We start from the raw sequence: 14,332 nt of genomic DNA on the forward strand, positions 1-14,332 counted from the left end.
ATATCTAAAATAATTCGATTTTGACAAAATTGAACTTCAATAATGTCTGTATAAAAGTTTGATCGGCATTTATTGTTTGCTGTAACAATAATATTTACAAGGTACTTGGTATTAAACTCTATTCCAAAAAAATTAGCACGAGCTAGTATAACACGAAAGTCTTATAAATTGTTCAACTACACATTTATTTGAAAATGTTCGTGTTTTCTTTTTGTCAAAATGTCTTCTACGGATTCATGTAAACAAAATAAATTGTGCCAATAATATATTTTCGATATTTTTATATAATACGGAATATATTATTAAATACATCATTTTAAACGTATGACAAACTCACTCGAATTTCCAAAATCCAAAGACGTAGCACTTAATCAAATTGGTTCCGGTCTAAATATGCCGTATAAATTTACAGATAATATAAAACATTTTATTGTTTGTCGTTGCGATTACAATCACCGCTGCAGGACGTTCTGCGATTTTTTTTTATTCTCCTCTCGGAAATTTTCTATGTCGCTGCATTTTAATAATAATATTATAGTTGTATACCTATGCATATATGTAGTATGTGGAAATACGCCGAGAAATGTTTCGTCGAGAAAAAATGTATTTTTGTTTGTTTTACCGTTATCTGCACCGTGAACGGTTGTACCCATTTTTCAGAACTACTTCGTAATGAAAAAAAAAAATATATATATATACATATACTATGCAACGATAATTTATTTTATAATCGTATTAAACCATAGGTACCCCGGCATTGGTAAATCGTGTGATTTACCGGACATTTTAAGGTTTAGTGTGTGATCTACCAAGAGAACAGTAAACAACAAGTAAAATAAAAATTATAAATAAATATGTAGGTACCTAATATTATCTAATAAAAATTAATTAAATTAAAAACATAACTATATAATATGTTCTTTGTGTTTACAAAACAAATGATATAATTAGTATTAGTCAAAATTTTTATGAAACATAAGCTTTTTATATGTTCAAAAAAATGTATAAACAAATTATTCAGATTATTTATTGAGCGGTACTAACATTCAATTAAATAGCGTAGTAATAGATTTTCATTAGCCCCAAGCATTTTTCTTAATATTTTAGATTTTAAAATTGACCATAAACTTTCTAATGTTTGCGTGTTTAGCCCTATTTATGGGATTTACAGGATTTTCAGATTTTATTTTTAAAATGTAATTCTATAATCGGTTTTTTCAATTAACTTTATCGTACATTACCACCATGCATTTAGTCACAAACTCACAAAAGGCATATTATACATTACCTATTGATAGTAGTTCACGGTGGACTCGGTAGATCACACACTTTACCAATGCCAGTACGTCTATATTATATCAAACAAATTTTGATTGTATCAATCACGCCAATTATATTACCGTGTGCATCATGTTAATTGTTGCACTGCAACGATCGCGTTCGATTTCGACAATTAAATATATAACTACTCGTACTTTTTTTTTTACATTTTAGAACTTTTCACGTTGACCGTTTGGCCGAGTATAGGTTACTATAATATACATTCGACTGTATAACGCACACGATATGATATAACACACAAAATTTGTTGCTTACACCGAAATATGAGTCGTCATTAATCAACGGTATTACCCGTCATGTTCTCTGACAAGACAAGTGAAACGATTTATTATCTTAAGAGTCGTTCTAGTTTCTCGTTAAGCGAAAGTTCAACGATTGATAGGTTCTTTATCATCCGAACTCGTCAGCTGGTCAGCTCGTCTAATGTATAGAAAGTTTTGGTCAGTGATTTCAAAAAATAATAATTATACTATTGATAAATTATTCCTAGTTTTGATAATACATTGTCTTACAATACAATATAAGTAATCTTATATAATATTAATAAAATGTACAATAAGTCTATAATCATATTATAAATTAAGTACCATTCATATTCTATAGCGTAAAAGATTGAAAATCCAAAATTTTAAAATCATACAGTATATAGTCAATAGTTTTATGTATAAATAAAGTTGTATAAATTATAATGTAATATATATTCTTGGATTCTGTGTTTGGCAATTTTTGTCGTGAGTTGGTGATATTTCGTTTGACACTTGTAATTCAATTTATAAAATCCCTATAATATATCTCGAGTGACATGGTTATTTATACGCACTCGTTGGGTATAGGTAAGTGAAAAATTTGAGTTTAATCATTTTCAATCCAAGTCTTAACAAATCTGAGGAATGAAAAATAGGATAAAATAAAACAAAACAAACCGTAAATAATCGAATAAAAGGTGCTTATAAATCAAAATTAAACAAAATGTGTAAAAAGTAACGAAAAAACTTTTTGAAATATTTGAAATACCTATAGTTTTGGTGGCTTTTGTTTAAAATAACCCGTTTGATTAATTTTATAACAAATTAAAAGGGTAAAAAAAACAATACAAATCGCAGTAGGTATAGAATTAATTTCAAGGAGGAAAAAAAGTTAAATCCTAAAAATGTACATAATAAATTAATCTTTTTTTCCACTCCTATTATATATAGGGTGTTTTAAAAGTTTGGATTATCGCTTTAACCCATTTGTAATTACACGTTGTAATTAATATAATACTAGCTCGTACTTTGCGAATAGTTCGTGCACACAACTAATTGTGCTCCGAGTCGGTTAAATAATTACGCTTAATTAATATTTATATTGCGAATAACATTTTTTAAAGCCAAAGTTCACGGAGGAAGAACATCCGAAAACGTATTAGGTTTGTTTATGCATCTGCAATCGGAACTTTTGTAGCGTAAATGATGACACGAACGAGTTGATTAATTTGAAGCAATATTCCGGAAGACGCCAAAAAGTCGTATGGTTCTCGGAAGTGTTTCGCACCGATTCGGATTTAACGAAGGCGTATCGTTCATTATGAAAACTACGGGAAAGTATATTAAAACACTACTGTGAGCTTCGTTAACGTATATACATATATAGTTGTCAACATATTGTGACCGTATTGATGAGAGCACGTCTAAACGTCTACGTGAAAAATTTAAATCTCATGAACCCTCTACTGCACCTACACGGGACGCACGCCGCATCACAATATTATTTTAATTCAATGTCATAACAATAATATACGTCGTGAATGAACGTCACACGCGCGAATGAAAAAATGTGAAGATATACCGAAAGAAGAAATGAAACAAGTTTGAACGTGTTTCGCAAAATCGCGGAACTCGCTACTATATACTGTTATTAGTGTTATTATTTTTATTATACGATAGTCGCGAGTCGTGCACATATATTTTGTGTCTAACTACAGCCGCAATATCATCATGCATTCGGATTTCTTTCGTGTAAAGTAAATAACACTAAACATACATAATATACCCATTGCCCACGCGTCATATGTATACTTAAGTTCAAACGGGCACTTTCTCTGTAGTTAGATTATTATATTGTTGTATATATATATATAAGTAAATTAATATTAGATTATTGTATATTATATGATACATTGATAAGAATGAATTCGAAATAAAAAGTTATCACTTATACTATTATACTTGTCCGTGGGTAATAAACCGCCATATATGGGTCTCTGCTATATAGTCGTTGTAAAACCACGCGATGTCGGTTCGTTTCGGGGTGCAATAAAATCGCGGTGTTAATTCGACGAACGACCACCACCTACCGATTTCTGTTCTTGTCGTTTGACACGTTTTCCTATCCTTTTTCCCGACAACTAAAACTTTCTACTGCAGCACTCGTAATTCAAGTCATCAAATGCATACGACTGCTTCTGCTGCTGTAGTTAGAATCGGCAAAAGTTTTAATGATTGAAAACCATATGCATGATGGGTACGGTGGGTAGGTACGCACTCGCGATACGTATAACACCGATCATTCCTGCGTCGGCAAAAACCGTTTTTGACTAAACGTTTTGAAATAGGTTATCTTATCCAAACACGATGGAAATTTGTTTACGAAAAAAAAAATCGTGACACTCTAGCCGTAACAGATAAGGATACTACAAAAAATTTTTTTTCTTCTGCTAATTTAATCTGTGTCAGTCGTCCGTATTGTGCCAAATTTATACATATCGTGCGAAGATCGACGGTGGTTCACACGCGTGTTTTCATAGAATAAATGTACGAAAACGGTCGTTGCGCGTTAACGTAAAAATGTGTACGAAATCGAGTTGCCGTTTCATGAGAATTTTTTCAGTCAAAATATAATATGCAATTAGTTTTTATCGCGAAAACGTTACGAGTGCTTTTCTATGGTAACTTTGATGATATTTATCAAGCAAATTAATTTTAATAAATTTTTTATTCCAGTCCGCGTGTTTAGCTTAGAACCTTATGACCTTATGTATTTTTCTTATCTATTTATAATTGTGCGTATCTGTAAGAATTCAAAATCGTCAAATTAAATCATTAGATCAATATTTAAATTTTGTTTGTTTTAGAATTTACACAAAAAAATGTAAGCTCTCCCCCCCCCCCCTTTAACCGTCACCAGTGACAAGCTTTTTTACCGTGGTTTTTAAAGTATTTAAATGTTTTGAGAATTTTAAACAAGTGCAATGCGTGGTCGGGTATTACCAATTAAATAAATGATATACAGGGAAGAAGTCAGTTTCTTTGTAATATATTTTAGCCGTTGCTCGGGGGAGCATGAAGCGTATTCAGGGTTTTAATATTACAGATAAATGCAGATTTGTCTAAATAATTGTTAATACATAAAAGTTTACATAATCGTTAGACAATTATAGCTGCAGTAGTTTATGAGGATAGGATCCGAAAACATTTTGTTCATATTCCAAACGAACACGCGCGGATATAATCGGGCGCCACGACGACTCCACGGAGATAATTTCGAATCAAAGCACGTTTTGACGGGTCGCAGCGTCCTTCGCAGTTGTATACTTTGGAGAGACAATGGTGAAAGGGGTGAAGCAATTATTTTAGCCGCTTAATCGGGTCCATATAACCTTGCCGGTAATGGGATACAACGTGAAAATAATATAAGTTTATATATTATGTAGATTGTAAGCACTCGAATAGACTTCGTGTCGATATCACTCACACACACACATACACATATGCACATTATAATAATAACGATAATATATTACGACGACGCAGCCCGAACAAGAGGAGGTGTGAACCATAATATTAAAATATGTATTAAACGTGTTATATCATTATATACATATTGCGTATATTATACATTTTAATAGCGGTTTTATAATTGGAATACGTTTGGTAACCGCAAACAGTGTCGGTCAGAAAAATGAGAGTACACGATCGTGGTATGTGCATGTATATTGTATATATATATATATATATATATTATTATACCGGTATATATTGTATATACGGTCAGCGTGTTTTTGTCATTGCGTCAATATTATTTTGTTTCATCAAAACAGTTGTAATTTTTTTTTTTTTTTTTTTTATATATTTATATAAATAATAATATAATAATAAATGTATAATTTTCTAATTATTCGATAACATAGAAAAAAAAATCCAATAATGTTTCCACTATTAGGTATAAAATATTAAAAGTAAACAAAATACAAAATGTTGACATAACCAATATAACGGTCGTGACATATGTGACGCGGTATACACCATGGCTCGATGTGTACATAATATTATGACGGTTATCGTCATTATACAATTTATTATAAATAATAATAATATGACGTGTTACACAGCTGGACGGTTTTGATTGATTTTTTTTTTTTTTTGCAGTAATACTGAAGACTAGAGAAACGACGACGGGCGGCTGATGGGGTTCATATGACGAAGGGATGGTGTATGGTGATTGGTGGCATCGCCGTCCCGTCTTCGTTGTTCACCGCGCTCATCGTGATCGTGAGAGGTTCCTGCAGGTTGACAGGACACAAAACGGTCGTCGAGCGTCCCGTGCACGGGATCCTCTGCGCAAACTTTCCGTTCAGGCACAGCTTTTAACAAAACCAAATCGTCATAGTTATTGTTTTGCGATGATATTTTTCTTAAACATAAACCACTCGGGGCCCACCCCCGATCCATCGACTTGGGTAAAAATAACGCGGGGATGACGTAACAAAAGTGTTATTTAACCGCTTAAATATAATATGTCTTCAATGGACGGATTCGGATGTGTACAGAAATAACGCGAGTTTATTGCATAGATATTAAAGAATGCTATTTATGTTTATCATATACGGGAACGAACATGAAAATATTTTGAGGTTATAGAAGTCTTAACAAAAATTTATATATAAATAATTATTGCACAAATTTATGATACGATTTTTGCCAGAATGAGAGGTAATGATAAAAATCTGTCTTTCTCTCTTCCCCATCCCGGCACACTTCCTTCTATTTTATTAATATAGCCATGGTCCATCCATTCTTTAATATCTATGGTTTATTGCGTTGACCTTTACATATATCTAGTGATTGACACTTCATCCCTTATACATTGCCAACGAAATTCATATTTTTGAAGAACTTTAACGTTGTACGGACCGTTCAAATTAAATTTATTTTTATTTATTTTTTTTGTCAAATGAATTGTACATATTTTCGCCGAAATATAAATCAAAAGCTTGAATAATTCGAATGATATTTTTTTTCGTGTACTTTTTCATAATTTTTTTAGACTATTATATATAGTAGGTGCACTGTGTGGTGTCTCATTTTCGTAGATTGAAATTCATAAAACAATTTAATGAACGCGTTAATTTTCAACGAATGTAAAAATATTCCTTTAAAAAAAATAAGAAATGTGGACTTGAACGAGTTAAGTTTTTACGTGAACAGTCTAAACACATTCTATAAACTATCATTAATCGAAAGGATATTTCTGAATTAGTTTTATGCAGCGGATAATTATTGGCTGGCTGACTGGCGAATATTACAGACCACCCTATCTGCGCGTTTCACTCGAAAAATAAGTATAATATAAGAGGTAGGTACGATAAAATATCGGAAACATAAATTAGAGTACTCGGTCCACCTGCTTTCGTTTAAACATGACAAGTCAAGCACAGAATTTTCATGAATACAGCTATTGACATACCTCGTACGAGCCAACCGTATTGGGTTGTGGCAATTTCCACGCCAGAATGATGCCGTCTGGTCCGATCTGCCTGACGACGTGCAGACCGATAGGGTTATCCGGTCTAATCAGACACAAGTATTTACGGTCGTCGCTCTGAAACAAAATCGTTTTTGTTTCAAATTGGCCGTAAAGTAATGATGTTTTCTGGATTTTGATGTATTATTACAAATAGTTTCCGCGTTTATGAAGATGGTCGTTTCGAATAATTTTTCGGGCGTAGCCGTCGTTCAACACTCTGCCAGGAAATTATGTCATACGCGAACAAACGACGTTTCGGACGATAATGACAAACGATTGTTAACGTGATAGAAAAATAGACAAAGATAATAAATATTGTGCAGGTAAATAATTGTTTTCCCAGATTGTTTGCGTCCCACGATTTAGGACGCACATTATCTACCTACTGATTTAATGATTTGAAGACTGAAATCACTTGCAATGTCAGGCCAATATCAAACGTATGCCATATATATATATATATATATCTTTTGTGAATAAGTTGCGTCTCTCAAAAAAGCTGAAGACTATAGTTGTGACTAGTATGCATATACTCATGTGAATCGTCTATTATTATTATTATATAGGTATTTAGTGTTATGCCACAAAAACATAAAATAATTTTTTTTTAATGATTGTAACCATTAGGTATGTATTATGTATTTGGTTAACATTTACGAAAAACTTTCGTTTAAGCTCAACTCTACTTATTAGATACCTACATGAAAAGATTATTGTTATTACTTATTATTAATTACCTTTTAAATTATTATAATTAAAAATATTTATCTATTTTAAAGTTAAAAATACACAAAAAAAAAGTTGGTAGAGAAAATTAACCGACAAACGTGATCTATGTAGTACTGACGTCTGTTGGGTGCGTTAAAAATGACTGCGCTCTCTTCGGGTGGGTCGGAACGTAAATGTAATAATAATTGTAACATGTCTGTACCAAATATCACGAGTGTTTAGCTGTATTACTCAATCGGGCTATATGGCGTAATAATATATACCACGAAAACGTCCGAACGCAATAATATATCGATGACTTGGCGGAAACATTATTACCAGTGTGTTTATTATTTTTATAATCGTTTTGAACGAAAGCGTCTGCAGTACACGCACATGTGGTATAGATGGCCTTAAAACTATTGTTGTATGAATCAAACGGTGTTATGAAATTTTTTTCATTATAAAACGAGGCAATACCTTTTCATCCGAAGTGCACTCGGTGCCACCGTTCAAGTATTTTTCTACGGTCGTGCAATTAAAGTCGGGAGCGTATCGAGTGGATGGTGTGGAATCGAGACCTCTCGTGAACTCTAATCGCCTACTCCACTTGTCGTGCTCAGATAAATATATCAGTTCGTCAGCCAGCATCATAATTATCTTGTTTTTTTCGAAATTTTTAGCCTCCAACATGGCTGCGTGTTTGGTGAGGCGACCAACTGTTTGTTTTATCTTTGGCGGACATTTGTATTGTACCTAAACAAACTCATAGTGAGTACTCAGCAAACATATTTTTTTTTAAATTATGTAGATAGTAGGTATCAAACCCCTGGTACAAAATCATAATATACTTACGGATTTCACAGATTTTGGATAATCTGAAACAAATAAACAAATATTCGTTATCGGTTAATGTGCACACGATAGCAGTATAAGAGTGACATAAATATTTATTTATTCTAAATAGTTTACCATTGGACGTTTTAGTATAGTCTTCCGACACGTTTAAATTGCTATTCGAGTCTAATGTAGTATAAACGTTGTTGAAATTGTCCATAACTTTTTGTAAAATTGGTTCTAAATGTTTAAAACAGGCATCACACGTCTGAAAAACATCATTATAAAATATATATTTTTATAATTTGTATACCAATGTATGTGAATAATTAATTTTAATTATGATTTCCATTTTTTATTCGCTACAGAAAATTATTTTTGAGTGACACAATAGGACAATATTATATGAATACCATCATTTTGCAAATTGGTTTATTATTTTAGACAACCATATTATAATAAATCATAACTGAATGTCTCTCATACGAAACGGATAGACGGGAAGCAAGCATCTCAAACATCCAGTCAGAAGCTCTCCCACCCAGACAACATAAGACAAATAATAACCTTTATTACTAAGTCCAACCTTATCAATAGTATTTAAGATGTAAATTATATAACTTGTTAATAATTTAGATTTAAATCCATAGTAGCCAATGCCCATAATTGCCGAGGCTTAATTCTAATAAAAAAAAAAAATTATAATAAATTATAGTGATTTACCTGTAATTGAGTTAGGTTCGATAGTCGCGGTGTTGTTATGTGTTCATCATTATCGTCGATTTGCTCCAAGTTTAATTTTCCAACATTACTAGTCTGATAACAAGAAAATTTAGATTAAAGATTAAATGATAAATTAAAGAAAATGTTAAAATATATTATTTACTTTTAAGTTTTCACATTGAAGCTCCTCGGCAGCATTTTTCGATCCATTGTATGACATGTGCCTTTCCAGATTATCAATAATTTCTTGTTTTTGGGAAAGTTCTTGGTTCAACTCGACAGTTATATTTTCTTTAATTTCTTTTTCTTCTGCTAGTGCATTTCGTAAAAGTTTGACGTGTGCCTAAGAAATCATAACAATCAATTATATGTAATAATGATTTGGAAAAACTTTCAGTTAAAATATAGTATCTTGAAATTGAAAAAGTCTAAACAGAACGACACATTCATACATATATGAAAACAAATAAACGATTTTATTATAACACAAAATATATTATACGTTCAATTGGTAAACGTATTATGGTCTGTTCTTCAGCCTTAAGAGATCCATACAGTATTTGTTCATAATCGTTTGTACACATCATTTTTATTTAAATAATTATATAAATATTTGTATATTGTAAACGTTACCTACATAATAAATATGTAAACGCATGTTTTCAAGGCCGTCCTTTAGATTTACGTTAATCAGGGAAAAATAATTATTGTGAGGCCCGGTGCATTCTGATTGCGAAGTTTAACATACATTTATATTCACAAGTGCTTTTAAAATATAATTCAATGCCTCGTTTGTTACGATTCACATTAATTGATTCAAAATTAACAAATTCCAAATGGATTATTCATCTTCCGGCAGAAGTAGAAGTAATATGAGTAGTGTAGTTTTTTGATTACACCAAAAAAGTCTTTAGAGCTGGTATGCAGAGTGTCCCGTGAGGATTTACCCATTGCGATATCTCCCGAAATAATGGTGATATCGAAATTCTGGTTTTGTAATAAGACCCACAAGGATATGAACTACAATCATTTTATTTTTAAATTTATTTTAATGTTTTTGTAAAAAATTTAAGAATTATATTTTTTTATTTAATTATTTCCAAAAAAAATTAAAGATGGCCATTTTGTTGAGTTTATTTTTCTAAAAATATTGACGTTTCAAAATTGTAATTTCATTAATTTCCTAGTTTTTAATATTTTTTTTTAGTTTCGAGAAAAATTGCGTATTATTTAACACCGTAATGTTATTAAACATGTGACCCGCCGCGCCGCGCGCATTTCCATACAGCCGGCCGAATATTTTCCGTGTTCCTAATGGTTATAAATTTATAATCATATTTTATTTCTTCATAACTAGAAAAAATATTAAAAATCAGAAAATTAATGAAAATAAAATTTTGAAACGTCAATATTTTTAGAAAAATAAACTCTACAAAATGGCCATCTTTAATCTTTTTGGAAATAATTAAATAAAAAAATATATTTCTTAAATTTTTTACAAAAACATTAAAATAAATTTAAAAATGAAGTAATTGTAGTTCATATCCCTATGAATCTTATTATAAAACCAGAATTTTGATATCTCCATTATTTCGTAAGATATCGCAATTGGTAAATCCCCGGGAAACACTCTGTATAGTTTACACGATACCATATTTAATATCTCCAAAATTAAAAAAAAAAGGCCATCAACAATGTATGGGACAAAAACCATATTTGCTCCATTTAGTATGCTTGAATACGACAATAAATTTATTATTATTTATTACCTACATAATATTAAGTCATATCGGTACTTCATTTCTAAGAAATTCTTTTTTCGTTTATCTATGGTATTTAATAATTTATTTTTATTGAATAAAATTTAATTCTAAATAAATGAAACCAATTTCTTAAACCAATTCTCTTTCTTTTTAGAACTTGAGTTCCAGCGCCGTCCCAAACCTTTCTGTCCTCATAAGAACGACACTGCATAATGTATATTATATTTTGTACTTATATCAAGTCTTGGTGCTTCTAAAATTATACTTTTTAAATATTTTCTTTGTATTATAAATACATATAGTTGATTAAAATTAAGTAAACAAACTTAGATATAAGCATACATTTTTAAAACTAAAACAACTCATAATTATTATGGCTTTTATCTAGATAAAATTGTGGTTTCCTATTTATAATAATTAAACCAAGAAATTAAAAATTACCTCAAGAGTTTCGACTTCTTCTTTGAGTTCTCCGTTTGTGACGTCATACTCATCAATTTGTTTCGATAATTTTAATATAGTAGATTGGTAATTTTTTGCCTGTAAGAGATTTAAGTGTAATTAAATTAATTTTAATATAATAAAATATATCAAAATGTTTACTTCGACGTTGGATTTCTCCTCCAGCTCAGCGTACACAGATTGTTTGAAATTAATATCCTTTTGAAGGTCCTTAAATTTCATTTTCTCGAGGTCTAATTGATTTCTGAGTACGGCGTTTTCTGATTTAATTTGACAAACTTCATTGACGAACTGGTCCATATCATTTCGAAGTTGTGTTTCACGACGAACCCATGATTGCTTTTCCACATCTTTAGCTTTGAGCTTGTGCATAAGTTCTCGTATCTCCGTTTCTAGTCCATGTATTCTGTCTAAAAGTTCTGGTTCCCTATCCCTAGAATCAGCTGATAACCGCATCCGGTTCTCGCGATCTGTTAACTGTTTTTGTTTTTCTGCCAGTTCTGAGTTCAGTTCTTCAATTTGCCGCTTATACCCTTCTTCGACGTTGGCCAAAATGTTATCAGCTTGTTGTAATGTCTGTTGATACACATTTTCTTTAAATTCAAGGTCATGGATCCGTTTTTCCATTTCCATTCGCTCTTTAGTCATGATACGCAATTTCTCTAAATAATCCATGTCTAGTGCTGTAGACTGTTTGTACTCAATAGCCGTCGTTGATTTATTTTTTCGATAATGTTTACATACAACACGCCATATATTCCATAACACTATTGCGGGCCATGCATTTTCCAAAATTTGTAATTTACATTTTGTTTCCATTTCGGATTCTTCAAGTTCAAAATTTCTCTGCTCATATTTATTGATCAATGCTTCCATGGAAGCCGCGTGCTTACGGGCTTCACACTTTTTTGCATTTGCTTCAGATAACTCTTGGCGTAGTGCTTCGATTTCTTTGGTCTTGACAGTCAATTCTGTTTGTAGAGTATTTTTTTTTTCAGCCAACGTCATATATTTGTTTTCCAACCTAAAAAAAAAAAAATAAATAAATAAACCGTAAACAAAAACAATACATTGTTAGATGCTTAAAAATTAACGTACTTCTGGAATCTAAGTCTGGTGTCGTTTTCTGCTTCTTCGAATTCGCATTTTTCTTCTTCTATCAATCGATTCTGTTCTTTTAGTTTATCTATAGTGGTATATAAAAGTTTTATTTCACTGGCCAGTCTTGATTCTCTATCGATAGTTGATGTTAAAAGTTTCACTCTCTCGTCGCCGTCACATTCATAAGCTTCAATTTTCCTTTCTAAAGTTCGCCAGTGTTCTTTGTAAAACGACAATTCTTTAGCAACTCGATCATCAACTAATGGCACTTTGCGTTCTTCGATTTTTTCACGAATTCTAGATAATTTTCTAAGTTCTTCGGTTAAGTCGGTAGAAAGAATACCTATGGTTTTTTCAATAGGACTTTCCGTTTGGGTTGCTTCTGATATAGCTTCTGAATAAATATCCTCTTCAAAAATACCACTTTCTTGAAGGCAATCTGTGTATGCCTGTTTATGGCGATCATTTTGATTTACGTCTATTAAACGGCACTCGAAATTCCGTATGAGAGCTAGTACTTGATTGATTGTTGATCTATCTTCTACACAATAACATACGCTGTTGTACATTTCCATCAGTCGTTGTTTAATATTATCACATCGCCGTACGTCCTAAAATATAATATTATAGTTAGGTAAAATTCATAAAATAATTGATACCTATATATGTGATGCAGTAGTTAAAATAACATTATGCTTATAATATTTATTTATTGTACATAGCATACGAATGTCAGTTGTCTGCTTGTTCACGTGTTTGTTAAGCGAACAATTAAAAATCATAACGATAACTATATAGTTAACCTTTACATTCTAATATTCTACAGTGACGGCTGTTAGGTACCGCAGGAATGTTTGTTTGGTATGTCAAAAATGCTCCTCATCAAACCCTCTCGGTTACATCCCCTGAGGTAAAAATCGAAACCTGTAATAACCTTGCCCATGCATTATGGATGCCATAAAAATATATTTTTATTACTAGTACGGCCTACAGACGACGAGTGAAGTATTTAATCGGAAAGCCATTAAAAAGTAGAACTATTATTAAATAAGTGCATTTAATTTTTGTGAGATATTACATCAGATCACGATTCGTCCAAAGAACAAAATTCCTATTACAAGGTTGTCACATAGTGCTATAATGTACGCTCTAGGCGTTGCCATTCGAGGCCTGGCCTTATTGTATTTAAAACATTCTATCTCGTACATAAATATATGGTATTTAATATTGTGATTTTTTTTCAGTAGGAGTGGTAGGTAATGCTAATAAAGACTAGAGGGTTCGTTGAATTAACGGCACACCTATAGATTTCGATGACATAATGACTAGAATAATATAAATTGGTAATCAAATAAACGAATAACTATCGCGTGAGAGTGATTTTGAATATTGCCTTTGTTTAGAATATTAAAAACAAAGTATTACAATCTTTGCATACTAATTTTACCCTAAAGATAGATGACAGTATTATTTTTGTTGCCCACTAATATTTAATATGAGCCATTATAACAAAAATCGTTATTATTATATTCGTTATTTATATTTGTAAAATGATATTTGTTGGTTGTTTAGTTAAAATATAGGCACCTATATATATTTCAACATATGTATTG

At 31.3% G+C, this 14,332-nt stretch overlaps 1 protein-coding gene across 5 annotated transcripts in view; it reads right to left on the reverse strand.

Annotated features, from left to right (window-relative positions):
• Window positions 1–5,471: 5,471 nt before the first annotated feature.
• LOC107163278 (PFTAIRE-interacting factor 1A) overlaps window positions 5,472–14,332 on the reverse strand; it is a 54,274-nt gene continuing 45,413 nt past the window's right edge. For 4 of the 5 annotated variants that reach the window (XM_089219057.1, XM_089219056.1, XM_089219060.1 and 1 more), the window contains 10 exons: window positions 12,717–13,330; window positions 11,760–12,642; window positions 11,598–11,696; window positions 9,557–9,736; window positions 9,394–9,486; window positions 8,806–8,938; window positions 8,689–8,711; window positions 8,314–8,589; window positions 7,066–7,200; window positions 5,472–5,962 (listed from right to left, as the gene is read on the reverse strand). In XM_089219057.1, the coding sequence (XP_089075183.1) occupies window positions 5,792–5,962; window positions 7,066–7,200; window positions 8,314–8,589; window positions 8,689–8,711; window positions 8,806–8,938; window positions 9,394–9,486; window positions 9,557–9,736; window positions 11,598–11,696; window positions 11,760–12,642; window positions 12,717–13,330 (2,607 nt within the window). In that variant the 3' untranslated portion in view covers window positions 5,472–5,791. The remainder of the gene's footprint in view (window positions 5,963–7,065; window positions 7,201–8,313; window positions 8,590–8,688; window positions 8,712–8,805; window positions 8,939–9,393; window positions 9,487–9,556; window positions 9,737–11,597; window positions 11,697–11,759; window positions 12,643–12,716; window positions 13,331–14,332) is intronic. The other variant, XM_089219058.1, reaches the window with a different exon arrangement.

This window comes from Diuraphis noxia, unplaced genomic scaffold (genome assembly GCF_037042655.1).
Source record: "Diuraphis noxia isolate RWA-SAM2 unplaced genomic scaffold, SU_Dnox_SAM2 contig0002, whole genome shotgun sequence".
Taxonomy (NCBI): domain Eukaryota; kingdom Metazoa; phylum Arthropoda; class Insecta; order Hemiptera; family Aphididae; genus Diuraphis; species Diuraphis noxia.